The sequence below is a fragment of the Rousettus aegyptiacus genome, unplaced genomic scaffold (genome assembly GCF_014176215.1).
Source record: "Rousettus aegyptiacus isolate mRouAeg1 unplaced genomic scaffold, mRouAeg1.p scaffold_m13_p_15, whole genome shotgun sequence".
NCBI classification, from domain to species: Eukaryota; Metazoa; Chordata; class Mammalia; order Chiroptera; family Pteropodidae; genus Rousettus; species Rousettus aegyptiacus.
Genome location: NW_023416290.1, coordinates 2,613,439 through 2,641,027, shown reverse-complemented (window position 1 = coordinate 2,641,027; position 27,589 = coordinate 2,613,439). Strand labels below are relative to the sequence as shown.

The 27,589-nt window shown below is 52.4% G+C and overlaps 2 protein-coding genes across 2 annotated transcripts; both read right to left on the bottom strand.

The window, feature by feature from the left end:
• Positions 1 to 695: 695 nt before the first annotated feature.
• Positions 696 to 5,399, bottom strand: LOC107514114 (fatty acid-binding protein 9-like). Its single transcript, XM_036233276.1, has 4 exons — positions 4,002 to 5,399; positions 2,050 to 2,222; positions 1,478 to 1,579; positions 696 to 1,315 (listed from the first exon to the last, which is right to left on the bottom strand). Exons 1-4 carry the CDS (start codon positions 4,072 to 4,074, stop codon positions 1,265 to 1,267), a joined length of 399 nt encoding a protein of 132 aa, XP_036089169.1. The 5' UTR covers positions 4,075 to 5,399; the 3' UTR covers positions 696 to 1,264.
• A 1,930-nt stretch (positions 5,400 to 7,329) lies between these two features.
• On the bottom strand, positions 7,330 to 12,408 carry LOC118612035 (fatty acid-binding protein, adipocyte). The gene is made up of 4 exons (XM_036233275.1): positions 12,256 to 12,408; positions 9,581 to 9,753; positions 8,918 to 9,019; positions 7,330 to 8,515 (listed from the first exon to the last, which is right to left on the bottom strand). The coding sequence occupies exons 1-4, from the start codon at positions 12,326 to 12,328 to the stop codon at positions 8,465 to 8,467; spliced, it is 399 nt and encodes a 132-aa protein (XP_036089168.1). The 5' UTR covers positions 12,329 to 12,408; the 3' UTR covers positions 7,330 to 8,464.
• Positions 12,409 to 27,589: the final 15,181 nt, after the last annotated feature.

The following is a 27,589-nucleotide window of genomic DNA, read 5'->3' as shown; positions in this document are numbered from 1 at the left end:
TAAAGGCCTCAGGGGTGGGAAGCCTCTTCGACTTCCGGAGGGCAAGCAGGGCCACCTCACGGACACACCCGAGCCCCCTGGGGAAGGACGGGCGAGTCGCGTGGCGAGGGTCGTCGCCGCTGTGTGAGCCCGGCCTCCGGGGTGTCGCTGCCACGGCCCCAGTTCCTTCCCTCGGCCAGGGTTTGGTTCTCGCCCCAACCCCGGGCTCGGAGGCCACACCCCAGCGTGCCTGGGACAGCCCCGCCCCAGCGCCCATCCGTCCTGTCCTCCAGGTGTGGTTACTGACCCTGCCCTTCTCTGGTTTCCCGCCTCTCCCGGTCTCGATGGCAGGTTGCGTGGACCCTCCACTTCCGCGCACATTGAACGCGGCTCGGGACTTCCTGTTCAATCTAAGGCGCAACGTGATCGCCACATACGTCTCCCTCTTTCCCCTCGTCTTCCTCCCGCCGCTATGAAAATCCCCAGTTTTTTCCAGGCTTCGCCCTTTGTTTCCACCCAGATCGCTTGGCTCGACTCTAAGCCCTGAGAACACTGCCCAGCAACAGCACTCGGCGAAGCTGCCAGGGACTCCGTGTAGCGCGAACGATTGTGTTCTCACTCGGCATGTAGGAATCCGAGGCTGGCGTTTAGCGGAGTGCTGTGCGCGCAGTGGGACGGAGGCGCTCGCCCCGTTAGTTACACGGGTCTGTGCCTAAGTAGGACAACGAGGGCTTTTGAACGTTCTTGCGTAATGATTCCACCCCAGTGTACAGCGGCCGGGCTTTGTTTTGTTCTCTGCCTGTTGGTCTGTCTATCTCTCTGTCTGGCTAGCTATTCATCTTAATGAATTCAAGTAGGGCCAGTCTCCTTCTGCAAAAAGAAAAAGCCAGCAATGTCGGTTTCCAGCACCTGCGATGCCCAGAGGGGGTTTCCATGGCCGTGACGCACCCCCTTTGCGGTCACATGAGTTTCCGCGGAGCACCGTGTGACAGACGCCGTAGCCTACGGGGAATGGGTCCACGGGAGGGAACTCAAGGACCGCGGGAGGCGGGCGGGCGGAGGACGAAGGGGACGCTGGTGCCGGACGGTCGCACCCTAGGCAAGTGGCTCCCCCGCCCACCGGTCCAGCAGATCATCCCTAACCCGCGATAGCACACAGCTCCGAAACTGCGTCTTATTCGATGGCTTTGTTTATTTATTTTTTAATCGCTGGCCCTGAGCCGTCTGGCCTCCAGGCCCTGGCTTCCTGTTAGCAGACAGGCGTGCACCGCCGCAGACGCTTTCTTCATACCTTTCCGTAGGTCCGCGTGCTGACAACGTTATTCATGGAATATTTCTGGAAGCAAAGAGGCACCTGTTAGAGTTGGTGGCTGACACCGTAAGGTCGCCCGGGCCCTCCGTCCAGAGACCCTCCCGTCAGGAGTAGAAACAGCGGAGTCAGTCGCAGGGCGAGCATCGAATAGGCTCACCCAAAAAGCCCAGTTTGAGGAAAACTCACCGCTACCATCTTCCCATCTACGATTTGTCGTTTGACTGTCGTCTCTTTGCCGAGCCATTTTTGGACGTGAACCAGGGCTCCTCCGTCTAATGTTACGATGCTCTGTAAATTCATAGAGGAATCGGTTAGAAACAGCAATTCGCTGCACAAGACTCGACATCCGTTTTCCATTCTGAACATTTTTTTTCTCCAAAATCCTCGCCTCAGCTCTCGTCCTCACTTAATCCCCTCAGACTAGAGAAGTCTCCAGAAGGTGTTCAATGGACACCCTCTGCCCCCAGGCAAATGATCCCCAAACGATTTGTGGATAATTGTTCTCCTCTTTTGTATAATGGTGAAGAGAGCTCAGGAAACAAAACAAAACAAAAAAAAGTGAAAACGCGGAACTTTTTTGTCCCTGTCAATCAGCAGAATGATCTAGCGGAAAGGTCAGCTTCAGAGACGACCAGCGCGTTAGTGAACAAAACAAGCCGCAGCTGACTTGGTGTTAACCGGATAGACCATGCCGACCCCCACCCGCCCCGCTCCCGTTTTCTCCCGGCCGTGGAGCGCCGGGGGGACCGGGGTCTCACCTTCACTTTCCGGTTGTCTGCTGTGGTTTCATCGAACTCTTTCCCCAGCTCGAAGGAGATCTCGGTGGTCTTGATGGAGCTCTGGGTTTTGATGTCCAGGTGGGCGCCATCGGCTCTGATGCTGATCGTCGGCTTCTCTAACGCGGCCAGGTGCCGGAGCGAGGGGGCCACCCCTGGAGTGCAGAGCAGGCGACACACCTCCGTTCAGAAAGAAGGACCGACCCCCGCTTCGGAAGGCAACTAGCAAAGAACGCGCGCCTCCCGCCCCCGCCCCCGGGTTTCGGATCACGTGTGGTCACGTCCTCAGCGGGCTCGGTGGCCGCTGGAGCGAGCCAGGCCCCCCGGTCCGCAGGTGTGCCCTGCGCCCGTGCCGTTGTGGGAAGCTGAGCGCACCCTCCGGCGCCTCTCGGCGGGTGGGGCGCTGGTTCTTCCCCTCACCGTGCGGACGCGGCAGTGTGGGGTATGTTTCACCCTCGTTTCTGGGGTCAAGCACGTGGTGTCCCCGAGAAGTGGGGAGCCGCGTTCTGGGTGATGAGTCGGGTAAGTAGCCGTGCTGAGATTCGAATGCACGTTTTCCGATTGCCCGCTTTTAGCATACTTTTGTTGTCATTGTTCTTAAAACAATAAATACAATTCTCAAGGTCCCTAAACTGCTCTAAGAGAATATGAGTCATGAAGTCCGAGCCCCTTCCTCTTTTGCAGGTGCTAGCGCCCTGGCTGAGGGAGGAGGGTGTGGTCCCTGGACAGTTCGGGCTAACCGTCGTTCAGGTTGGGGACAATGATCCACTGTCCAGCGTGACTCCTGCGGGAGGCGGCCGGAGAGCCGCCTCCTTCCCCTCAGGGTCGATGGCAAACTCGGTTTCACGTTCAGGCCGTGAGACTGACAGGACAGGTCCGACCGCAGAGCAGCCGCGGGAGCCCGAGTCGAGTCGCAGCACAGCGAGGGCGGGGCGGGGAGCCGGGCTCCGCCCGCGCCTCCAGCTCGCCTGGCCCGGTGCGAGTGGCTGCCCGCTGGCCTCGCGGGTGCGCGGGCGTGAGGTGACCGAGCTCCGACGGTGGCCGGTCGTGGCCCACGGCAGGCGCTCGGCTGCTTTGCCCAACCCCAGCTCCCGAGCAAAACCGGTGCCGCGTTTGCCGTAAGCCCCGAGGTTCTTAGAGACGCCCCCGAGTTTCCATTCCAGCGAGCGCGTCTGTGGCTCCGTGAAGAGACGTGACACGTGTTTCTTACCACTCCCCAAAAAGTTAACACCGACCACGAAAAGGGAACAGATGTGATATTATGAGCACACGAACTTCTTAAGGTGCGTTGATCATTTCAGCCAAGTTAAAAACAAGGTAAGGCTTAAAAAGGTTTTGACTTTATATACTGTATATTATTATAAGGGAGGTTTCTCTCAATTAATTGTTAAAAATCACCTAATTGTATATTAAATAATTACTGTTCTGTGGCGTGAGAAAGAATAGTTTAGTTGCCGTGGACCCACACCATTATAATTGAGCTCCATGCCCCTTGGGCAGGAGCTAAAGGATGGATAGAGTCTATGCTCCTGAGGAATATCCAACGGTCAGACACTCGGTGAGTAAAAATGTTTCATTTCTCCAATGAAAATTTTGAAATTATTTAAAATAAAGTTTAAAAAGTATCTTTCACACGTATCGAAACTCTAAAAATTAACCAACTGGAGACTTTATCTGTTGTTATTGTGTTTTGGAAGTCATAACTTAAAGCAAACCTTGAAACAAATTTAGCTGGTAAATTTAATTACAGATAGTTATTAGTGTCCGAAGCTGGGAAAAGCTATTTGATGACATGACCGGGCTCAAGAGGATGTGAACGCACCTTAGGACCGCGAAAGAGAGAGGGTGGGAACACGCATCGTAAACCGCAGACCCAGCCGCACCGCGGAACGAACGCTCAGCCAGTTCCCAGACCCGCCAGTATCATTTCTCACCCAGCTGTTCCAAGTATTCCTCGAAGTTTTCGCTGGATTCCAGTTTCCAGGTTCCCAAGAAGGGCTCGACCATGATGGAAAGCTTCTGAGAAGAGGCACTTGCCACCGAAAGAGACTTAGGCAATACAGCGCTACCAGTATCTTCATTTAAAAGGCATCTTCGTCACGTGACCACAGAGGAACCCAGTGGGCGGAGGCGAGGCCGGAGCCCCGGCATTGGAGTTGACTCATTTTATCTACCCCCAAATTAGGGAACAGAAAGTTAAGGTATAAAGTTGACTTTGAGTCAACGAGTAAAGCTCCTGACAAAGAGATTTACGCCCATGGATCATCTCACCGACATCACCTGAGGCGTGGGCGCGGTTGCAGTGATCGGCCTCTGGAACTACAAATGGCCGGTCCGCTCTGAAGGAGCCTCCTGACAGACGCCCGGCGAACACCTGACCGAGGTGCCCTCCCGTCCGACGCGAGGGCGCCTCTGCTCGGCCCACCTCCGCTGTTCTTTGGCCGAGTCACAGTGCCGGAGGACTCTCTTCATTAAGACAGAGTCCTCTCGACCCTACCCGGAGGGGTTGATGAATCGATATCAGCTCCCGTGACTGGAGCGTCTGCACTTGCCTGGAGTGACGTGTGGGCTATCAACATTATCACCGCTCTCCATCAGGAGTAATTGAGGACTGCGGAGGCAAATGGTGCTCGCCGCCTGTGAGTGCTCTGTGATTTGAGCCGGAAAACAAAGGCGGAGCTGACGCTTGCAAAATCCACCTTCGAAGCAAGCTCGATGTTAGGAGGTACCACTTGAAATTGTAGAGGGGAGTTTCAGGGAGAAAGGTGACATTTTGATATCTGCCCTGGAAAGGTGGGCAAAGGAGCAGGTCGTTTAAACGCTCGTGCGGTCACGTCTGCAATCGCCTCCTGCCGCCCGGGCCGTGGGCGTTGTAGGCAGCAGCGATCGGTCCAAGTGTTCTCGGTCCATGTCGCGGTTCTGAACCCCGGCTGTCTTGAAGAAGGTTAGTAAGTTAGGGCGCCAGGCACCAGGAGGAGAAAATCTATACTTTTGTGAGCCTGGGTCAAACACCCCTTTCATTCAAAGAAATATTTATTTAAACCATCTCTTCGATGAAAAAGCAAATTAAAAAAAAAAAAAGAGGCTGATGTTTTGGAACCACAATAATTTAAGTGGGATAAAGAATTTCTTTTGAGGAAAACATATCAAGAGGAAATGTACGGTGCACCCTCTTTACAGGCGTAATAGTCGTCGAAGTGTCTGGACGGCCGAAGGGGAAGCGAATCTGTGTAGTCGGTTTCAGGAAACGGAGACCCGGGCTCTAGACCAGTGCCGTAGCCGTTGACAGTGTCGTCAGCGGCGCTGATCGGACGGGGAGCACGAGCCCCGCCTTGCCCTACGGGTCCGCGATGGGCTCGCACGCCCCGCCGGAACACGGCGAGCACCCGTGGCTGTGCGTGCGCGCCCGCGGCCCGGGTGGCGGAGACCCGCGGGCCTGACCAACTTCGCTTCGCTTCTCCCGCCGTTGACGGATTCGGAAATTGGCCCTGTGGCCCGGTCGTCGATGGTGGACGGGGCTCCTCCCTCCATCACGTCACCCGCTCCTGTCCCGTTCCGAACAGCCGAGTCTCTCTCCTCAGCTAAGAGACTCCTCGGCTTACCCTGCTGCTACCATCGCTAGCCTCTGGCACCTCGGTTTGAACGTAAACAAACAAACAAGCAAACAAACAAAAAACCCAAACGAACCATTTCCCCAAGTAAAAGTGTTTAGTTGGAATGTTCTTAATTGTTAACCCTTCTGAAGCACTTAGAATGCAGCGATTCGTTATAGGACAGGACCGCGCCTCGTTTCCATGGCGGCGCCGATGGTTATTACCCCATTCTCTCGTTTGCATGCGCTTCTCCAACATCTCATTGTGTGTATGAACTTTCTTTCTCGTGACATTTTAGATATTAAGCAGTTTTCGATAAGTTTGCGTTTTGAGATGCTGCATTCTCCCCTGGCGAGGGCCCTCGATAAAGTTAGACATCTACCAGAAGCTACGAAAGTTTTCATATTTTTTTTGAAATTGATTCCTGTGCTTATCATACTTTAGCTGGAGCCAGACTAGGTTTTTGTCCTGGTCTTATGTCTTGTGGTAGACGAGACATAACATGAACTTAACTGTAGCGCATGGTCCAGCTGCACTGCGTTTGCTCACACTGCGCATTCGCCACCCCCGGTGATGTCCTGAGCCCCCCCAGCTCGCACGCCTGAAGCTCTGTCCCCACGAAACCGTCGCCCCCTTTTCCCCGTCCCCGCCGGTCCCTGCCCACGCTTTCCGTCCCGTGGTTTTGACTGCGTGACTCGCACCCGTGGACTCATACGGTGCTTGCTTTTGTTTGTTTGTTTGTTTGTTTTTGCGACTGGCTCATTGCACTGAGCATGTCCTCAAGGTTCATCCATGTCATGGCCTATCTCAGAATTTCCTTTCTTTTTAACATTAACAAGAGCCATTGTGTGACTAGACCATGTTTTGCTTACCCATTCATCCGCCAGTGGACACAGCATTGCCTCTGCATTTTAGCTACAGTCTTATGATCGGACACTTAGCCCGCCTCTGCCGGCCTCTCCACACACTGCGGTTATACGTAGGACAGGTGTCCAGAAAACGCGGGGCCGATTATTAAAGGGAGCAGCTACACCCACTGCAGCACTCTCTCTCCGACAGATTCTGACTCACTGTAAAGCGTGTGTATGTGGTTTGGAAGTTTTCCGTCTCTGCATGTGGAATTCCAGGGACGTGTGGGGGTGTCTCCAGAAGGGCCAAAGCAACAACACACACGTCCACGCACACGCACACACGCACCAACGCCCCTACCCAGAAAGCCTTGTTACCATCTCTTATTCTTGAGAGGTCCCAGAGACAGCGTGGTTTACCAGTAGCTTTTCAGGTTAAAAATTGTAGCCCACACCCCTCTCTCTCTCTCTCGTCACTCTGGGCCGGGTAGGTACGACATGACAGCATCTGGCTGGGAACGATCCCACCTCCGCCCGGATTTGCCTCAGCATAGCTGCTCGGGTGTGGCCTTTTCCACAAACTGCCGGCTTGCGGCGCCCCGTGGTGAACGAGGCCACCGGCCCCGTCTTACCAGCAGCGTTTGCTCACCTCGAGTCTCTGTGTCACATCTGGGTCATTCTCACACCACTTCGGACGTTTTCATTACGGTTATTGTATTTGTTATGGCGATCTGTGGTCGGTCGCCTCTGATGCCCCTACGACAAGACCCTTCACCAGTGAGAAGATGCCGACTTGCCGAAGGCTCAGAGGACGGGTAGCGTTTGTTAGCAATTTTTTAATGAAGGTGCGTACATTACTTTTGTTTAAACATCATGCTGTTGCACACCTAATAGACTACAGGATAGTGTAAACGTAACTTGGACAGGGACCAGGAAACCGGAACCCTCCCGCGACGCGCACCGGCGTGACCCCGCTGAGCGGCGGCGGTCGGGGACCAGACCTACGACGGACGTCGCCAACGTCTGTGTGTGGCCCCCGCGGTTCTGGTTACCCACGGTCCGCTGCGGTAGGAAAATAGTAAGCGGAAGATTCTAGAAATAAGCAACTCATACGTTTTAAACTTGCACGCTGTTCTGGGGAACGGGATGGCACCTTGCCCCGTCCTGGCCTGTCCTGACCGGGACGCGACTCCTCCTTCACCCAGGCCTGTCAGGCAGCGAGTGGCCGACTGGGTGAGCGGGTCGACGAGCACCGATCGTGCTGCCTGGGTTCAGTCACCCTCATGTTACGTTCTAATGCCACAGTCCCGGAACTTCGAACACAGTGTATTGGTATAATTTTTCTATTTTAGGATTAGTAATTGTTAATCTCTTCCTGTCCCTAATTTATAAACTGAACTTTGTCGCAGGTATGGGCGTATAGGGGAAACACAGTATACGTGGGGTTTGGTGCGCCCCTCGGTTTCAGACATTCCCTGGGGGTCTCGGGACATATTTCCTGTGGCCAACGGGGGACAATTGGACTTTAAAACTACCTCAGGTCTCTGAGGGAGTCACTTGACTGAAGATATACTAAAGAAGAATTTCATATTCGGTATTAGCACAAATTTATCAACTCCTACCTAAGTCAATGGAAAACTCGTGAATAGCAATTTTTTTTTTTACCTCGGATTATTGTGAAATATCATATTACTTATACTAGCAACAAAGCAATAATAATATAATTTTCTGTTTCCTTCACTGAATAAAGAATTACCTGGCACAGTGAATACATCATTACACCACCTTCTAACTCTAAAAAGTTTTATTTAACCAACGCGACCGCATCGAATAAAATCCGTTTAGGGGTAAGTTAGTCGCTTGCTAGTTAGTGGGGAATAACAGACGTGTTTGGAGATCTCCAACGGAATGACACAGAGCTCGAGGCGACTTCCGTCCAGCTCGCTGTCCCTTGGCTTATGCTCTCTCGTAAGTTCTGGTAGAAGTGACGCCTTTCATGACACATTCCTGGACAGACACAGAAATTCTTGGTCAGTCACGGGACTAAACTGTTGGCTCGAAGGAAACAGTGTTCTCTTGAAAGATATTTGTCCCGGGCCCCTACGCACACCCGATGCTGTTATAGGGAGCTGCAAAGACCACGAAGATGCAGCCTTCCCTTCAGGGGACATTACGGTCTCCACGGGGAGCGACAGACATGAGCAGAAACGCATAGCATGACGCGGCGCGTGCCGGGCGGGGCCGGGGGGGCCTCCCGGTGAACGAACGGCATGCCCGAGCGCCGCTTAGAGCGCCAAGGGCGGTCGCCAGCCCAACGGAACCGCCGTGCGCGAGCGCCACTGCGCCGCTTGAGGGAGCAGCACGACCGCGCGGCGGCGGCGGCGGAGCCGGGCAGCCGGCCGCACTCACCACCACCAGCTTGTCGTCCACGCGCTTCCTCTTGATGGTGGTCGACTTCCCGTCCCACTTCTGCACCTGGACCAGGACGCCTCCTTCCAAGTTCATGGTGCTCTGCGGGGCGACAAGGAGTGACCACGCTTTGTACACGGTGGAGGGAAGCGAAACAGGGAGCACGCCACCTTGGTCTGGAGGAGGACTTCGGGGTCATTCAAAATTCTGGATTACAAGAGCACACCGCGACCAGAAAATACGCGAATGCCGAACGCGACAGCAGACAAAGTCGCACACGCGTTATGGTCAGAGTAAAGGAATATAGATAATACATATGTCTCGAGGTGGCAGCATCATGATAGGTGAACTCTTTCATTTATTTCTTCTGCTCTTTCATATGGCTCCCTAGCATTATATGACTTCAATCCATTTCCAATACTATACGTGTGGTATGACCAATAAATGGTGTTAATTTTTTTTTTTTTAAATAATAAGGGCAATGTTATAAAATGGAGTCAGATTCACCAACCGAACATGGAAGGCCACGCGGTTTAGATCTCGGAGGCCAGGAATCGTTAGCCTACGATGGAATGGGCGTTCCTCCTCGGCAGAATGACTTCCCGCGGGCAGCGGTCACTCAGAGACCGAGCCTTCCCTCTGCGCCCATTCCTGGCTCCTCACCTTGACTTTCCTGTCGTCTGCAGTGACTTCGTCAAACTCCTGGCCCAGTTTGAAGGAAATCTCAGTGTTTTTAAAGGTACTTTCTGTCTTGATGGTGATCACATCTCCATCCACACTGATGATCATGTTGGGTTTGGCCATGCCAGCCACTTTCCTGGTGGCAAAGCCCACTCCTGCAGGCAAGAAAAGAAGGAAACGTAGAGCTTGCAATTTTCTCTCCCTTCTTCGAGAAAGAGCTGTAGTATGTGTACGTGTGTATATGTAGGTGGCGAGTCTCTTAATCGCCGCATTTAAACAGCTCCTGCGGGTAGGTAAAGCAGGCCAACACATAAAGAAACGTGTGAGACACAGCTCGTTGTATGTCTCTTCTTTCAATGTTCTCTCCCGGGGTCCTGCGCAGCCCCCTGGGAGACCCACCGTTAATATTCAACAAGAATATGTGCGTAGGTGAAATCGTCTGGGTGGATATATTTTTAAAAAGTCACTGCCTCCTCAGATTTACTGGCCACCTTGACCATGAGGGCAGCGACTGCCGTTTTAGTCAACTCATTAAATGCTTGTAGCACTGCGACCTTTTCGTCTTAGGTGACAAAAAATCTAACCTGCAGCTAGAGACAGAATTCTTAATGGAATTTGGGGGCCAATATAAAGTAATTCAGTTAAAAATCAGCTCTTTGGGTGCACAACATTAACATTTTCATAGCGTCTGCTGCCGAGTCTAGTTTTCTCGGCTCTTCCCAATTACTCCATGATGAAATGAAAAATTCCGATGAATTTCTCCAAAGGCAAAATGTTTCCTACATTCATGCCATTTTAGAATGGTGGCATTCCTCCCAATAAGTTATAGAAAAGGCGAAAGAGGGTCTAGGCATTAATTGTAAAAACTCCAAAATTTGAGAAATCGCTATTTTAATAAGTTTGAAAATTAATACTTTGCTTCCCAATCCCCTCAGTTCCAAACTCTTCTTTAAAAAGAAAAAAAAAAAAGAGGAACATATTTTTCTTGTGAAAAGTATGGGATGAACAATTTACAACCCACCGTATACAGCAGTAACTTGCTCTCACTGCGTATGTTACACAGAATTTACAACAGTCATAGACGCGTTGGGTTTTTTTTTTACACACGGGTTCATAAATCTAGGCTACTTCTTTGACTAAAGGCTGCTTACAGATGCCAAAGTTTAGAAACCGGGGGAATGAGGGAGACAAATATTGTCCACGACAGATGATGCTGAGGCTCTGATCTAGCTCTCTGTCTGAGAATGGCCACAGGTGGGAAGATAACATGTCGCTTCCAGTCCTGGCTCTGCTACGAAACGTAAATCCAATGCCTGGAGTGAGTCAGCAGAGTGAATGGGCGAGCGGCGAGTGCAAGTCCAGGGCGGCCAGCCTCGGGCGAGGTCATTGGCCTCACTCGCTAGAGTCCACCCTTATTTGACCGATGAGGGCGATACCTGTTCACCCATCATCGGTTAGAACAGGTGACCTCAGGAGGTATCTCACTGTCTTTCCTCATCACCAGAACTTTATAATTTAAAACACAGGGGTAAACAGTTTAAGTACAATTATTAAGAGCGTAAGTTGTTTCCGAAAATCAATAGCCGAATCGCTTCAAATCCCGGCATTTCTATATCGGCAAATATTAGTTCACCGAATTGCTTTTCTAGAAAGTGAGGTCTCCATCCTGCTGTATATATAGCCCCTGGTTTCCCTCTTGTCTGTAAATGAGGAAAATCGTCGTTACAGACAAGCAGAAAACATGCTGCACAACTGAGGGGAAAGGAAAGTCCTGAGATGTAGGGATTAAACCCTAACCCGTAATATACCGTGAAAAAATCCCTTCCCCGTTCGCCCCCTGGGTACTACCTGATCGCGCACAGGGGGTGTGAGGAGAGGGGCTCCCCAGGTAAAAGGTGCCTCCGTGAGAGCCTGCCTTGCTTGTCCTCCTTAATTAATTAATCATTTCAATAATTAATTTTCAGCAACATTTTTAGATTAAGCAAAGTTAGCAGAATCTAAAAACCTGGAAACCTCCTCTATCAAAAAGAAGGTATGTTATGTATGTAACATTTCCCTTTAAAATTACTTAATAATCCTATGGCGTCCCATGTCATTTCTGGTCAAAGAAGTATTTAAGCCCTTTACGGAACACATTCTCTGAAATTAAGGTTTTTGTCTCCCATAAAACAACCATCCCTTTTAATGGACTGACATTAAGACAATAAAATAGTTAACATACATTTACTTAGAAAACTACATCGAGGTGAAAAGTACGGCGCTTTTAGTTTCTAATAGAAATTATTGCATGCTAGGGAACAAACATGGTTTTATTTCCAAATCGTTGCTTATTTTCTATGCCACAGGGACTGAGAGAAAAGCAGACAAAGAGCCAAGGAACATAAAGATGCCCGAGTTTAGAGATCAAATAAAATCCTGCCATTTCTCTACACCATAAAAATTCCACTCAGGCAATTTCAGAATTGTCCACCTGCCGTTGTGACTTTGGTCCAAGTTGTTTCTACAAACGAATGATTCTCAGCTGCTGTTTTCATACCTTTTCTAGAGAAAGCAGCATTTCCTATCTGGCCAATGCTCCCTGAGTGAAAAACAGCCCCAAACCGCTCTTCCCCAGAGAAAAGTGTATAAGTCCAGTCCCCCACAGTGCCTTTCCTTACCCACTTCTTTCATGTAATCATCGAAGTTTTCGCTGGAGACAAGTTTCCAGGTACCTACGAATGCATCACACATTTTCGTGAGCTTTCTAGGATTATTCTTCAACGTGGGAAGAAGTTACAGCCTTTGGGAAGGTGCTGAGCCTGTCCCGAGTCCAGATAACCGCCTTTTAAAGGTTCCCAGAGCATGTGATCTGAGTAATAACCAATTGGGAATGATGTCGGACCATTTCCTTCATTTCCAGCCTCTGCAATTTTTCCTCTGAGTCATGTTTTTAATAGAAATTTTTCAACTTTGGGTCTCTCTGGCAAATGGTCATTGGACTTAGAGTACAAATTATTTATAACCACTGACAGGATATTTTAAACACTCCTGTTTTGATTGTTTAATACTCGGTGAGTTGAATTTCCTCCAATTATTTTCATCCATATATATCCCGGTGTAGAGCAGAGTAGGGTGATTATCTTGGGACGAACTTTGACCCCCTTTTCTGGAGTTTCTATTAAAATTACAATTATGTGATTCTTTTCAAACGAGGAACATAAGAATTTCCTTGGGGATTCTTAAGTAATTGCCAAGGCTCTTTGAGACGGTACAGTCTCAGGACTTACCTGGCAATTAAAACAAAATAAGTGCCCCCCGGTTTCTCATTTAAAATGTTTTGCATAAATAAAAAAGCAAAAGTAAATGAAATTAATCCGCCAGGGATCTGTACTGTAGATTTAATTGATAAAGAATAACTTAACCTCACTCTTCCATCCTCTAGATGAGACCATGGATACGGGATTGATTTTCACAAACTCCTTAAAAAACAGGCCTCCATCAAAAACATCCTGCTCGTGCTGAGAAAATTTGTTCATTTCCTGAATTATATTGTAAGCTCTAAACTTATCCCAATCTGAAAAGTGTCACCTTATTAGAAAACACTTGTCAGTGAGCAGGTGACAAATTACCAAAATCTTATTTCCCTCTTTTATGCAGGGAATAATTAGTGAACTTACTTTTCCTAAAGTCATCACGGTCTCCAATTGCGCCCGCCCATACCGGAATGATCAAATGTTCATACATGCAGCAAACACCCGTGGGCATACCCAGATTTGGGGAAAGAAAAAAGAAACGAAGATATCACAGAGGGATCGATCACTGCCGCGTGAACAACGGATTTGCAGGCCCACGTAAGTATCTCGCTGGACGCGAAGACAGAGTGTTTTCTCGTCAAATAACCATCTCGTTTCACCGCCGCAGCCATGGCCTGCTGTGGGAATAAAGAGAATCACACTGGGGGAAAAAAAAGAAGATTCGGGGTCACATGGCCTTGGGCTCTCCACTCTTCGAAGCATACCCTCCCTGCATATTAATGAAGAGGATTCAGATCGAAGCAAAACTTTAGCATTCGCCCGTTCTTGAAAACCAGTAGAAATTATACTGTTCACATTTTCAAACCGATTTCATTGTATAAAGCTCACACTGGCAAATGATTCCGACAACATGTTTTGTCAAGGTACCGTGAGGCGTGGTGAGGGAACACGATAATGACTAAAACGTGACTTTTGTCTCTGCTTAAGGATCCAGGTTTGTAGTCGGTTACCAGCCTGGGGCCAAAGTAGAACAGGAAGGCTTGTTAGATGTTCGAGTTTGGCAGCCGCCGTCATGTGGGCATTTCCTTCCTCCCCGCCCAGTGAGGGCACCCGCCGGCCTCCTTTCCTCCGTGCTGAACTTTATCTCACACAGGACTTGAAGTTCCTAGCACCTCACTCACCCCCCGAATGGTCGCTGGATTATTGCATTCATTGACAGAGGGAATGAAGTAGGGGTTCGAGGTACAGAAGCATGTTCGATGCCTGTGCATGAGTTTTCAAGCAACGGCCTCAGCGTAAATCCCTCTTTGACTGACAGAGGGGTGCTAGGAAGGGTGGATCATAAAGGGGAGAGTTCGGCAGATGCAAATTCTCTGACAAGGCGAGCGCTGAGAGCTGGCCAGGGGCTGGGCAAAGGGAATGGCAACGAGAGACAGGTAAAGCCGGGGAGGAAGCAACGCAAGGAAGTAGGAAGGGTAGAGAAGGAGCCTCTGCGGGGAGGAAGCTGGTCCCACAAACGGGGTGCATCGGAGAAGATGTGCGTGTGATCAAGAAAAGGATCCTCGCCGGGCGACTATGGCTTTTGTTCACCAACATTCACACGCAGCATTAAAATGCACATGCGGGCCAGCCTCTTCCCCCAGAGCTGTGGGGATGGGGCTCTTGGGGGGCTGGCGTCTCGCTTAGCTTTGGAAGTGTGGAGGGCGGGGGGATGGGGCCCCGAGCCCTCAGCGCTGGCAGGGGAGAGGCGCAGTGCCCTTAGCCCCACTGGGGACGGAGCCTGAGGAATGCGGCTCCTGCCCTTTGGCTGTGCTTATTTTTCTTGGAGGAAATGGGAGTGTTTTTGTAACAATTTTTAAGTTGAAGAGAAAACAGACTCGATCGCTGGATAACGAGGGCGAAGCCGTGATGGGAGGTGTTTTTTTCCCAGCATGTGCGCCGTGGGGCCAGGTCGAGGTTTTGGCCCGGGCTGAACTCTCGTTGAAGCAAAGTCCCAATGTCGATGATGAGCTCTGTGTCCAGTGTTTCGGGGTTTGTTGGCGTTTTCAGCTGAAGTGCTGGCGGGGGCTGGAGGCACATTTTATGTGTTCTTCCCCCGTAGACTATTGGGAACGTCGAGTCTGAGAATCATTTTCCATCCCTCATCCCGCAGGCGAGGACTCCCGGTGTGACCCGCTCATTCGACATACGCTCACGGTGACTGATCGTCAAGGCCGACCTCGTCGCGGCGAGGTCCTGGAGGCCCCGAGTCAGCCAGGAGGCGCCGCGTCCGTGCCGAAGGCAGCGGCTGATTCCAGGCTTGAGTCGCGGTCGCCAGGGAGCCTGTAGCTCCTTCGCATGCTGTCCTACGGGTGGGAGGAAGCGTCGCCCGCGGCGGGGGGCGAGCACGTGGGGACCCGCCGAAGGGCTGGCGAAGTGTTTTCCGGATGCAGCGCATGCCGTCTGTCCTTTGCCGTTAGACAACAAAAAAAAAGTGCCGTCGTGAAGAACCACGGCAGCAAAAGGAAAAAGAATAAACTAGAAAAAAAAAATGGAAAGGAACAGACAGATGAACCAGTGATAGCAGAGGACGCCAGCCAGGGCGTGTCCGGGGACAGACAGGAACACGCGCGCACGCACACATGCACACGCACACACACACATGCACACACGCACACACACATATGCACACACGTGCGCACACATGCCACATGCTCGCTCTGCGGGTTCGTCGCCGGAGCAGGGGGACGTCGACCCGACTGATGCGGCCCCGGGAGGAGGGGCAGACAGCGCCGCGTGATGTCACTGGAAGCAATCGCATGTCGCGGAAAGGTCCCGGCTGACCCCCGGCACTGCCCGTGACAGGGTCGGGGGAGAGCGCCCAGGTGCACGGCGTGCCGGGACGGGCGCCCCGGCCGGCCCCGGGAGCTCGGGCACCCGCGAGCAGAACGCCCACGAGGGCCGAGCTCGCCCGCCCCTTCCACGCGCCCGCTCCTCGCCTCGGCCTCGTGCCTCCCGGCCCGCTCGGACCGCGTCTGCTTGTTAGGACCGCACACAGCACGGGGTTTAAACCGCAAGGATAGAGCTGGACGCAAAGGAGGTGTCGGCCGTGTGGCCACACGTGTGGGGCGGGCCCGCGATCCGGCCGCTCTAACTCAGAGACGAGGACAGGCGGGAGGCACTTAGGACGCGAGGCTGAAGAGAGGGAGGGGGGAGAAGGAGGAGGAGGCGCGGGGCGCAGCGGGGGGCGGGGGGGCGCTCGGCGTGAGCGTGCGGGCCCGGGGTGCCGGGCGGCGTGCGGGCCCGGGGTGCCGGGCGGCGTGCGGGCCCCGGGGTGCCGGGCGGCGTGCGGGCCCGGGGTGCCGGGCGGCGTGCGGGCCCTGGGGTGCCGGGCAGAACGGCCACGTGCTGCCGTGGCCCCCGGGTGGGAGCCTGCGCCGCAGACGGCCCGGGGGGCAGAGGGGGGCCGCGCGTGCGGGAGCCACTCCGATGCCAAGGGAACGGTGGCCGTGTCTCCTCGGCCCCTGGGGCCGTGGGACTTCGCTCCAGTGAACCCTGCTCCAGTGAAAAGCGCAGATGTCGGACATCTGTGAACTCTATTTGCCATCTGGGTGTCGACTTCCCTCTTGACGAAAATCCTCCCTCACTGGGGGAAACGGACATTCCTGCGCTTAGTGGCTTGCCAGGTCCTCCAGGCCCGGGCCTTCCCAGCCCTGCCGGAGGCTCGATGCTGATTTTCTGTTAGAGAGGCGCTGTAACTCCTCGCCGTTTTATTCTTCTTAAATTTCGCCTCAGCGCACACCAGCGGACCGTTTCATGGTGGCCTTATCAGTGGCGTAAACAGTAGAAACCCCCGCAAGCTCCGGCGCAGAGACGTTGAAACTCCGTCTCCACTGTTCCTCGGCTCGTGACCTTTCACAAGCTATTTAATGTCTGTGACCCTCGGCTGTCACGCCGGCACCCTCGAATGTCGAGTCTTTTGCGTGTTACTTAGCACATACCAAACCCAACGTGTGGCAGCTGCTGACAGTAGTAGTAACAGTAATAATAATAATAATAATAATAATAATAATAATAATAATAGTAGTCAATGCACTCCCAGAAGATGAGCCACACCCTTGGGAGAATTCGAACATTGTCTCTAACGTAGAATAGTCTTGCTCTCAGTCATCTTTGGTTTTTGAACTCTCAGAAGGTCGAACTTTCTCCAGCATTGAGTCCGAAGTGAAAGTTTCATCTTGAGACCGTAGAAATTCACGAAATTCAAAGTGAGTTTTCTTGATATGCACGGTCCAGAATAAGACTTTTGGGTTGTTTTTTTTCCTAATACCACATTACTATTCTCTCCTCTCACTGTGGGAAAGTTTCCTCCCCAAAAGGGAATATTTTTATAATGTTTTTAAAAAATTAACATATGCTCGATACAGAAATTTGAATCACAGAGACATAGAAGAGAAAGTAATCGTCCCTTTTCCAGGTCACCACTTGTGATGATTCAATGAACACCCTCGCCTACGACTGCACAAACGCATGGAAGATGGATGTAAATTTTTATAAAAGACATTAGGTAATATGTCAAGACTTTGTACCTACGTGCTCTTCTATAACTTTGCTCTTTACTTACAACATGCTATGATTTTTATAAAAGACATTAGGTAATATGTCAAGACTTTGTACCTACGTGCTCTTCTATAACTTCGCTCTTTACTTAGCAACATGCTATGGTCATTTTTTTACGTCAATGGATGTCTGGTGGCGGACTGAGCATCTGGCCCCGTAACCAAGGTCATCGAAGGCCCGGCTTGAGAAGGACAAGTGACTCGAATGCAGAAATAGGTAACATCATGTTCAGACATTAGTGTCATGATCTGCTGCTAAAAAAACAACAACCAAAAAACACCCCAAAAAAACTGTTAGAAGCAACTTCTCTTGAGAAGGCTTGGGGGAGATGACTGGGCTTTTTCGAACTCTAGTCAGAGAGAGGAGAAGTACACGTCCTTAAATCTCATATTTTCATCTGCTTTTCTAATAATGAGGCAAGAAAATTACAGTGACTATAATTTAGTCATAACTTGTCTCTCAAGACCAATCGAAACCTTACAAAGTATGGTTTTCCATCTGAGCCTCCTGGGTGAGGGAAAGCTGAGAATCTGCACTTAGAGCTCTCTGTGGAGACGATTTTCTTTATTTGTAAGTATAGGGCGCAGGTTTGAAATATTGTAATTTTCTGAGATAAAAAGACCGTGATTCTAATTCTCCTAGAATGTGTGTTCTCTTTAGTGTATGACTATTAAAGCACGCCTTCCAGTGTGCCGCATAAATGGGTTTATCAGTCAGAGAGCTACGCAGAATAATCAAATTAAGAGCAAATCTGCAATAAGTATGTGAAAATAAATAAAGGTGCATTTAAATAGCGTAGGGGTTTCTTTGACGGGGAGAGAGACCAAGAGGAAAATCTCACACCAAGAGTCATGTCAGAGTAAGGAAACGGGGTGACTTCCGCGCCTCGGGGGGCACCGTCTGCCCTGTTCACAACCCCCCACGGCGGGCGAAGCTGCCCCCTCGTCACCGTTGTGCTGAGCGAGGGGTCCCCACCGAGGGCTGTTCCGCCTGCCGCTCGCCCGCTCGTCAGAGGCACCTCCACGAAGACGGACGCCGGGCGGCCTCCGAGCACCTCCACGAAACGTCACTCTAGAACCAGGTACTGGTAAGTAAAACACTCAGGAGGCAAGTTTCGTCTACTGAAAATCAAGTCAACCCCTTGATTGTTTCTGAGCAGATTAACCAGGATGCGTGAGTGGAGAGTCATGGATTGCTTTGCCATGAGTTGACATTTTCCCCCAAGGATTTCCTTTATCTTCCCCCACACCCCCCGCCCTGGAGAAATCATTGAATGTTTTGGTTAAAAAACTGTGAAGGTTTTAAATTCATTTATGCCTGGGAGCCTGTGTTTTTCCGAACAATCACTAAAGTTGATAGTTTTAACATGTGTGTTGTCGCTCTAAGTTATTCCCTGGGATATACTTACATTCCCTGGAATTTTTCTAGTTATTTCACAAATGCCCAAAGAAAAGAGTTTCTGGCTTAGGGACAACATCTAATGTGAAATACTTTTTAAAATTTTTTTGTTATTTTTTCAGCTTTGCCATAATGTGTCTGGGTTTTATGTAAATTTTTTTTTCCTCTTTCTGGGGTTAGCCAAAGAAAGGAGTCAGCATCCTTAACAACAGCAGCCAGCAGGTCCACGCCCAAGCATGCCTTTATCGTTTTTTGGGGGTTCTGATTCGCGATCGCCCTAAAACTTGGAAGCAGCTTTCTTAGCTCTTGCCCTTTCCCCTCGGCATCTTGACAAATTCTGCAAATGCCAAATTTCCTTATCCCCAAATCACACCCCGAGCCATTGTCCTCATTCCTTCCGAGGTGGCTTTTGCCCCTCATCCTTTGACACACTGCTGAGGGCCTCCGGACCGGAGAAGAGAAACTATTTTAAACCGAGTCAGCGAACAGGCTCACTTCCCACTTCCACGTGTTTTTTTTTTTTTTTTTCCTGATACAAGCATTGTCTTTATTCAAAAAATAACACTCCACTCAAAAATCACAGAAATGTGGTTCAGAGGGCAACCCAATTGTGTCACAGCTGGAACATAAAACTCTAGTGAACTCGTCTTCTTAAAACTATTTTGTTCTCAGTAACTGTTGAAAATTTGCCTAACGACATGATTTGGAAACGAAAATTTTTAAAAAGTCTAAGCGTACGGATGAAGGCATATGATAACTCTACGTGTCGTATATAAGCCCTGCTGTTTCATGCTTTGAAGTTAATTTTATCAAAAATATTTGTTTCTCCTCCACGGAACAGAAGACACATTGTTCTTTAGAAACGCGCTATTCTCAATTGTCCTCTTAGCTTCCTTCAATCACCAGGATTTTATTGTGACACTGCGGAAATCAGAAAAACTGCGGAATCACGTGGCCGTCACTGACGCCTAATGGATTGTGCTGCTTTTATGGTTGAGGAGATGGGCCCTTATATGTTATACGGCTGACGCAAACTCACACAGATAAAACCTCGACGCGCATCAGAACAAGGTGGGCTCCGTTTCTGTGTGTGTCTCTTCCACACGGGGATTTCATTCTCGCCGTGGCTCGCCGTTTTCCCCGAGCCGTAGTCCCACACGGCCCGTGCGAGTGGTCCTGCTGGTCGCCACCGGTGCCGGGCTCTCCAGCCCCTCTACCCCCTAGGTGGGCGAGTTCCCTGGGGTCCTCAGCTGCCCCCTCTGCCCCAGCCTCCACAGCAGCGGAGACGGTGACTCACGAATGGCATTACAGTTCTAGAACGCCTGTAGACGCGGCTGTCACCATCGGAGACTTCAAGAAGACAGGGACTGGGGTCCCCACCTGGTCCCCATTCCGCTTCCCTGCCCAGCCCTGGAAAGCTAGCTGGGTCCTGGCCCACAGGGCTGGCCTGGCATCGACTCAGCAGGCAGAATCCCTAAACAAAGCCATCCGTGGGGGTCCTCGCTGCCGCAGACAAGCTGGGACTCCACAAAGGGCGAAGTGGCCTCAACCACCAGGAGGCATGGACTGAGCCACCAGGGCCTCGCCCTACGGGTACGGTGCCCGGGCACGGCCCCTCTCCCCAGCCGGGCTTTTAGGGTCATTTCTTCTGTGAATTTCTTCATATGTGCATTTAATTTTTATGTCTGTCTACTAGCTTTTCTTTGGGGGCTCACTGTTAAAGCAGCAATTTTTAGAGGATAAAAACCTCCTCGAGGCCTTTTTTTCCTCTCTCTTTATACATAAAAACGCTGCCCAGAAAATGCTTTGCAGACCACTGGCAACGGCCATAGGAACCTCTCCGAGAAGTCAGCACACATATTCGTTTATATCAATGCATCGACGATTTAGTCATTCCATACATATTTACTGTCTACTGAATGCAAAGTGCCCACTGTCAAATTAGACAGCCCGTGTTGTACACCAGCTCGCCGTTTTTATGGAAAGTACCTATTTCTTGAGATGTTAAAAGGATTGAGATAATTCACATATGGCATAAAGCACAGAACCTTGCAGTAGTAATTTGCTAATGTATAATAGCTACTACTGTACCTTTTACTTTTCTTAATATCGATGGTAAAAAGCATTAAAATCTGGCTGCCGTCTCTGGGGAAGACTAGACTTTAAAACCAATAAATGTGACATGGAGCCGTAGGTGTGGCGGGAAAGGCACATCCGCGAGTCGGAGGGCGTAGCGGTTCTGCCCGGCGAGGTCACAGAAGCCTCGGTGGGACGAGCAGCTTTCGGCTCGAGCTCGGAAGCCGAGGAGCCTGGCGGTGGCTGAGGAGAGGATGGTGCGGGCAGAGACGCGTCTTCGTCCAGGGGGGTCAGGCCGAGGCGAAGCCGGAGACGCACCCAGGGCGGCCTGGCCCACGGCACGGGACCCTCTGCAGCGGCGCGGGGTGGGGCGCGGTGCCGAGGGGACTTTTAAGCTGTGGAAACTGGAAGATCGTTCAGCCACGGAGAAACGCAACCTAGCTTTTATAGAAATGACCCTGGCAGAACGGTAGAAGTCAGAGCTGGAATACGTTGGGAAAAGGCAGGCGGGCACGCGAGGGAGACCCCACGGGCAGGAGGGCCCGGGAGGGCCCGGCGGGCTGGGCGGGGCGGGAGGCCTGGGCGCTGCCCGGCTCTGAGCTGCTGCCCGGGGTTCGTGCTGCGCCCCGGGCGGGACACCCAGGCCTGTCCTGGCAGACTCCTCTCCCTCCCTCTCTCTCTCCCCGCCCTCTCCGGCACCTTCTCCGACACCTTCTCCGGCGCTGTCTAGCCGCAGGGGAACGCGGCATCTGGACAGCCTTCGTGACCGTCCCCGGACAGGCCGCTGCTCGAAGCTGAGCCGCCTTCTCCGTCCCTCCCACTCGGGTTCTGCTGGGCCCGGATGGAGCAGGGTGCGTTGACGCCAGCCACACTGGCCGTCCCTTTCGGAAGCGCCCTGCAGGCCGATTGAAACCGCTGGTTCGCAGACCCCCCCCCCCCCAGCAATCACAGCGCCCCAGGGGTGCGCATCAAATCCGAACTCGTTACAACCTCCCCAGGGGACCACTGGCTTTGAGAGCCCTCCGGAGAACACTAGACACGCGGCTCTTTAACTCAGCTCGTCCTCTAACTGGCTTGGGGAACATCTTGAAAATAGCCTTTGAGGCCCCGCCCCTCCAGAGGTCTGAAGAGCGGGCTGGACGCAGCGAGGGCCCCCCAGCTGGGGCGCCGAGCGGATCCGGGACCGCCGCCTACATCACCCTCCGGGTGAACCCCCTTCTGCTGCTGGACTAGATCAAACCGACACACTCTCGTCCTGGTGTCATGACAAAGGGCTGGCTGAGTGGCCCCTTGATCGACCTGAATTGCCATAGGAAGAGTTCGGGGAGCGAAGAGCCTGGAAGCCGGAGGGAGGAAGGAGGGAGGCCCCCCTCACAGTTTGCTGCTAACAGAGATGAGAAGGACCAGCTACGGACGGCCGCGGCCTTCCTTCCTTACCCATTCCGAGGTGCGCGGGGGCCGGAAACACCCCCTCCCTGCCCCGCCCACCCTCCGAAGTGGACACAGAATTGCCTTCGCTCTAATCCTTTACCAGCTCCTCCCTCATTTGCCTGAGCCTCGGGGGGCCCCTTTCGACCCCTCAGTGCCCGTGCCTCCAGTCCGCAAAGCCAGGATCGTGGTGTCCCCACCTGGCCGTCCGCCAGGCGGTGCGGGGCAGCTCAGGCCTGAGCAGGACCTAATCCACTAATGGCCCTGCTCGGGGTGGGAGGAGAATGGAGATGCGGTAGGAACTTTGGGTGGTGAAGTAATGATGAGTAATCGCACGCATTCAAAGGATGAAAGGGCGTGTTCCTGGCTCTGCGGCAGAGAGCGTTTTCGTGACCCAGACGCGGTCGGCGGTGGCTCAGAGCTTACCATCCCTTTCAACCCCCATCAGCGGTTCCGTGTTTCAGCCTCAAACGAGGGGCCCCTCGGGGCGCGGGTTGTGGTGGCCCCACTCTCTGACGGGTCGCTCACCTGTGGGACTGCCGCCCTCTGGGGAGCAGGACTGGGGGCCCTACTTCCCTGTGACCGCTGCGCGGTCCACACATCATGCTGCGTCATCTTTGCTGTTAACTGTGATAAGCTGAATCGACTCCTCGCTCTAATGACTTTTTAGAATTTTGAGTTGGTCTTCGTCATTTTAGGGAACTTCCACACCGCCTCGTCTGTCCTTTCCATGATCTTGTAACATAATCAGAAGTCTCCGGCCCCGTCGTGATCCTTTGAAATGTGGGCCACGAGGCTTGGTTACGAGCACCCGAAGGCCGTCAGTGCGAAGCCAGGGCTCAGACCCGGGCTTTGGACCAGCACCCTACTCTCTCCGACACTCCCATGGGGCATCATTCCAAGGGTCATACTGAAGAGGCGGGACCCAGATCCTGGACAGTGAAGGCAGGCCTCTTTCTGCCCGCGACGGAATTTTTGAAAACTATGAGAATGGGTAAGGATTATTAGTGGTGGGATACACCAAATAGTTGTCCATCTACCCAGAGCTGATGAAAACATCAGGGTTCATCTTAAGATAAGCGCGTGGTCCAGGATGTTACCTGATTCCCTGTTATATCAGAACACCATCTCCCGAATGAGATTCACGAATTTGGGGAGCGTCAGCGTGCCTTGCAGAAAAACGGAGAGCCCAGGCCCACCTTCGCCTGCTGAGTCAGAATCCCTAGGATTTAAGCCCAGAAATCTACATGTCTAAAAAAATCTCTTCTGAAAGTTTGGAAGCAATCACTGGCCTAAGGACTCAGTCTCTTCATTTAACTCCTCCAAATACTTTGGCCGCAGTCACTTCATCTGCAAAATGAACAAGCACTTGGAGCCGGGAGGCTGGGCCAGATGAGCTCTTCCTGCCTCACGGGAGGAGAACTTGCCGTTCTGGTCCTTGTTTTCCTCTTTGATCGTTACCTTACCGGTGATTCATTCCTCTTCCCCGTGGTCACACCGCTGCCCTCCTTCTCACTTAGGACCCATCCCGCTGCGAGAGGGTTCCCAGCCCCTCCCGCCCGAGCTCACTGGCCTGCTTTCCCTGACCTCCCGAAGCCTTTGGAGTTCCGGCCCCATTTGGGCCTGCGTGGAAGCCGTGGCTTTGCGGCGACCACCTTTGTTACGCCTGCGTCGTGACCTGCGCCTGTCCTTGCTGGTGACAATGATGCCGACCCGCGCTACGTAAACTGCCAGTTCAAAACAGTCTGAGAATCAATCACCGTCACAGGCAGGTGCAATCGTGGGGAAACAGATTCCCTGAGACGTCTGCCAGGCGGAGGCTTCAAGCTCAGCCTCGAACTCGGTATGAAATTCGAACCGGGAAAAATCCCAGACAATAAACATCCAGGCAAGAAACAGCAACAGCAACGAGAGACAGAGAAATGGAAAATTTAGCACGAAACGTATCAGAGGCTTTCAGATGGACCCTTCCGTAAATAAGCGGCACACGGAGGAGTGTCCAGGAGAAGGTTCGCTCGTACACCTGAGTAGAGATGAGTGGTGGGAAGAAAACGCGAGAAAGTCAACACCCCGGACGACTTCGTGAGCCTCTTTGAGTAAAGAGCAGAAGTCTAAAAGATCGAGAGGGCGGAAGAATGGAAAGATTACAACGGAAATGTGTGATAAAGAAAATCGATCGGGTATCGATGGAAAGAAATGGCGCTGTTTACGCGACCCTTTCTACTGCACACAGGAAGCGCCGATTCTTCATTACAGACATTGAAATAATATTTACAGACTTCTTGAGATCAAATTGTTCTCCTATCCATTTAGCCTTCTGTAGCTTGCAATATCTTTTACAGTAAAATGTAGCCCGTAAATGGAGATAATCCTGGGTTTAGCCATAATCCCAGGAGTAATGCTGAAACCCTGACTTTTCTTGCCAAGCTCTTTATCCAGCTACCCTGTTACCTAGAGGGCTAAGTCTTGAAAATGTTGTAACCTTGGGAGAAATTACTTAACTTTTCTAAGGCTCAAGTATAAATGACCTAGTTCACTGACACATGGTAGGCGTTCGATACCAGTCGGAACAAGTAGAAGAGAGATTTTAACACGAGGAAATGTTGAAGTTGGGATTAGAGAATTTAGAAAATTACGCAGAGGTAACAGAGGGGCAGTAACAGTGGGAGCCCACTACTCCCCCAGTGGCCGCAGAGCACAGGGAAGGGATGGGGTTTTAGAATTTCAAAGCTGGGACGGGGAGTCTCCGGCTCCCGAGAAAAGACAGGACACCATGCTGAGCTGGTGTGGGCGCCGCAGGGTGCCCCGAGGAGCTGGGCAGTGAGTGAGCTCGCCTCATCTGCTCCCTTCTCCCAGGGGTTCCTGTTCTATTTCTCTGAAGTCTCGTGTCTTGAAAGTCATTGTTTCACATAATTTGTCTGATTTTCCGGTTGTTTCAGGTGGGAGGTGCAAATCTTGGCCAGAAGAGGAAATCTCGCATGTTTTCTAAATAAATAAATGAGCCACTTGTGGGTATTGGTTTAGTTGGCTCTATTATTGCTTTGTGTAGTTTTGCAGTGAATTTATAAAATCAGGACGGTTGTTTTGGCATGGTTTAGATGTGATGTCATCTAATGACATGCATCTTCCTGCTGTCTAAGACTAAAACGTTTGCAGTCACCCTTAACGCTCTCTTCCGCTCCATTCGGGCCATCGGTAGATTCCGTTAACGCTAACAGAAATGTATCCCGAAGCCCGCCGCTCATCGCGGGCCCCACTGCAAGGCGCCATCCTCACATGCCCGGGGGAGCGCGACGGCTCCCCAACTGGGCCGCCCGCTGCCCGGCGGGGTCCCTCGCCGCTCTCAGACCCCGGATGCCATGTTTTCGGTAACATGACCCCAGCGCGGTTCCTTCAGATGCTCGGGGCCGCGGTTGCCAGGAGCTCTGGTTGACTTCGGTTCACAGCTCTCCATCCCTCTGAGGTCCAGACTCCTGTCCCCGCGTCAGAGGCACCAGCAGCCCCCTTCGCCGAGCCTGGGTCCCAACCCCCCGGGGTGTCCGATAGAGGTGGCCAACGGCCGTCCGGAAGCGAATGAAGGATGTCCTCTCGGGCCTTCCCTGAACGTGGGAAAGGCAGATGACAGCGCACGTGGGGGCTTGGGATTTTCCACACAAAAATGTTTGGGGGAGAAAAAAAAAGTTCAAACACCAAAATGTCTGAAAACCGCTGGTAACCAAAATGAAGGCAGAGAAGTGCTCCTCTTCCGCAACAGGGAAGGCGCAATTCTTCGCCTAAAGACTTAAACGAGTCTGTGCCAGCGAGAGCCGGCGGCTCCGGGCTGAGATTCAGGGTGTCGGGTTAATTCGATGTCGTGGCTCATCGGCACTTCAGCCCAAGGAGGTCCAGAGCAGTGACTCACGTGCTCCTTCGGCTTCGTCTACAGGGCGCCATGTGGCCCACGCAGCACGCTGGCGGCCGGTCAGGATTGGGGCGGCCACGGCCAGGCCTTGTCACCTTGCACTGCAAGGTCCTCCAGTCTCTTAAACGAGAAAGGCTATTTCGCGGTTCCCAGAGCCCGATCCCCGGCCTCACACTTATGGCACTTCTCTGTGACATCGCTACGCTGTCACCATAACAAATTCCCGGATTTACAGCATATCACGGTATCCTCAGCCAGTTCCTAAACACGATTCTCATCTCTACGTGCAAAGCTACAACTGACCAGAGCTTCTCCGTCCCTTTGTCCTCCGGTCTCAGGTGTATTGATTTCTTTGGCCTAGTGCCTTGAGCAAGAAGCTCCTGATGAGCCTCTCGAGCCGGCGCTGGGTTAGTCGGCTGCTTCTGCCTCCCATCCCTTCGCCCCCGGGGCAGTCTCTCTCTCTCTCCTTCTCTCTCTCTCTCTCTCTCTCTCTCTCTCTCTCTCTCTCTCTCTCTCTCTCATCAGCGTGGGGCAGGAGTCTCCGTCGGGCAGGTTCCTCAGGCTTTACGGGTTCGGGTGACTGGTATGAAGCACACGCTTGCGTATCCTGCTTACGATTACATAGGAAGACTGGAGAGGCAAGTATCTCTGCCCTACCTCAGTCCCCTGGGTTACGGCTGCGGGGTTCACTGCTAGCGCACCCGGGTTCTGGGTCCAGGCCTTCCCGAGGCTATCGGGGGCATCCTGGGCGGACGCCCGGCCCACCCAGCGCCACTTCCCCGCCTGCGAGATGAAGCGACCGGCCCTCGTGGTTTCTAACCCCGCCCGAGCCGCACGCGGTGGGCGCTGAGGCCGCAGCGCTGGCCTTGCCACCGCGGGGACCTGCCCGAGGTCCTCTCCGCGCGGTTTGCTGTCACTCCGGACTGTCCGTGTTCGCTCTGCTGCCAATCACGTCCGTCACCCTTTCACACGCGGCCGGGGCGTAACCCCGAAGCGCACCGCGCCCCAACGAGTTCATTAAAAAATCAGTACCGTTTCCCCGACGTAGTGCAGCCAGTGCTGAACTTAACGGATTCGCATAATATGCCCAGCGAGAACTAAAAACCAACTCAGAGCACCTGTCTGAACACAGCGCGGCAGCCCCGCGCTGGGCGCGACGGGGCGTCTTGCTTCCTCGCAGCCGTCAGTGACGAGTTCGACTGGCCATGTCGCGCGGGCCTCTCGGTGGAGCGGCCCGGGCCCCTCGCACGAGCGGGCAGGATACTTCACCTGCGAGGGTTATTTAAACAGCCTCAGCAGCCCGGGTCACAGTTTGGGGGTGCTTACGGCTTGGGAGCCGAGTCGGCTTCCACTCTC

Coding starts and splice junctions, on each gene's coding strand:
- LOC107514114 (XM_036233276.1), bottom strand. CDS start 4,074: ATGGTCGAGCCCTTCTTGGGAACCTGGAAACTGGAATCCAGCGAAAAC. Junction 2,223..4,001: donor GGAATACTTGGAACAGCTGG/GTGAGAAATGAT, acceptor TCTGCACTCCAG/GGGTGGCCCCCTCGCTCCGG. Junction 1,316..1,477: donor TAGATGGGAAGATGGTAGCG/GTGAGTTTTCCT, acceptor CTTTGCTTCCAG/AAATATTCCATGAATAACGT.
- LOC118612035 (XM_036233275.1), bottom strand. CDS start 12,328: ATGTGTGATGCATTCGTAGGTACCTGGAAACTTGTCTCCAGCGAAAAC. Junction 9,754..12,255: donor TGATTACATGAAAGAAGTGG/GTAAGGAAAGGC, acceptor TCTTGCCTGCAG/GAGTGGGCTTTGCCACCAGG. Junction 9,020..9,580: donor CAGACGACAGGAAAGTCAAG/GTGAGGAGCCAG, acceptor GTCGCCCCGCAG/AGCACCATGAACTTGGAAGG.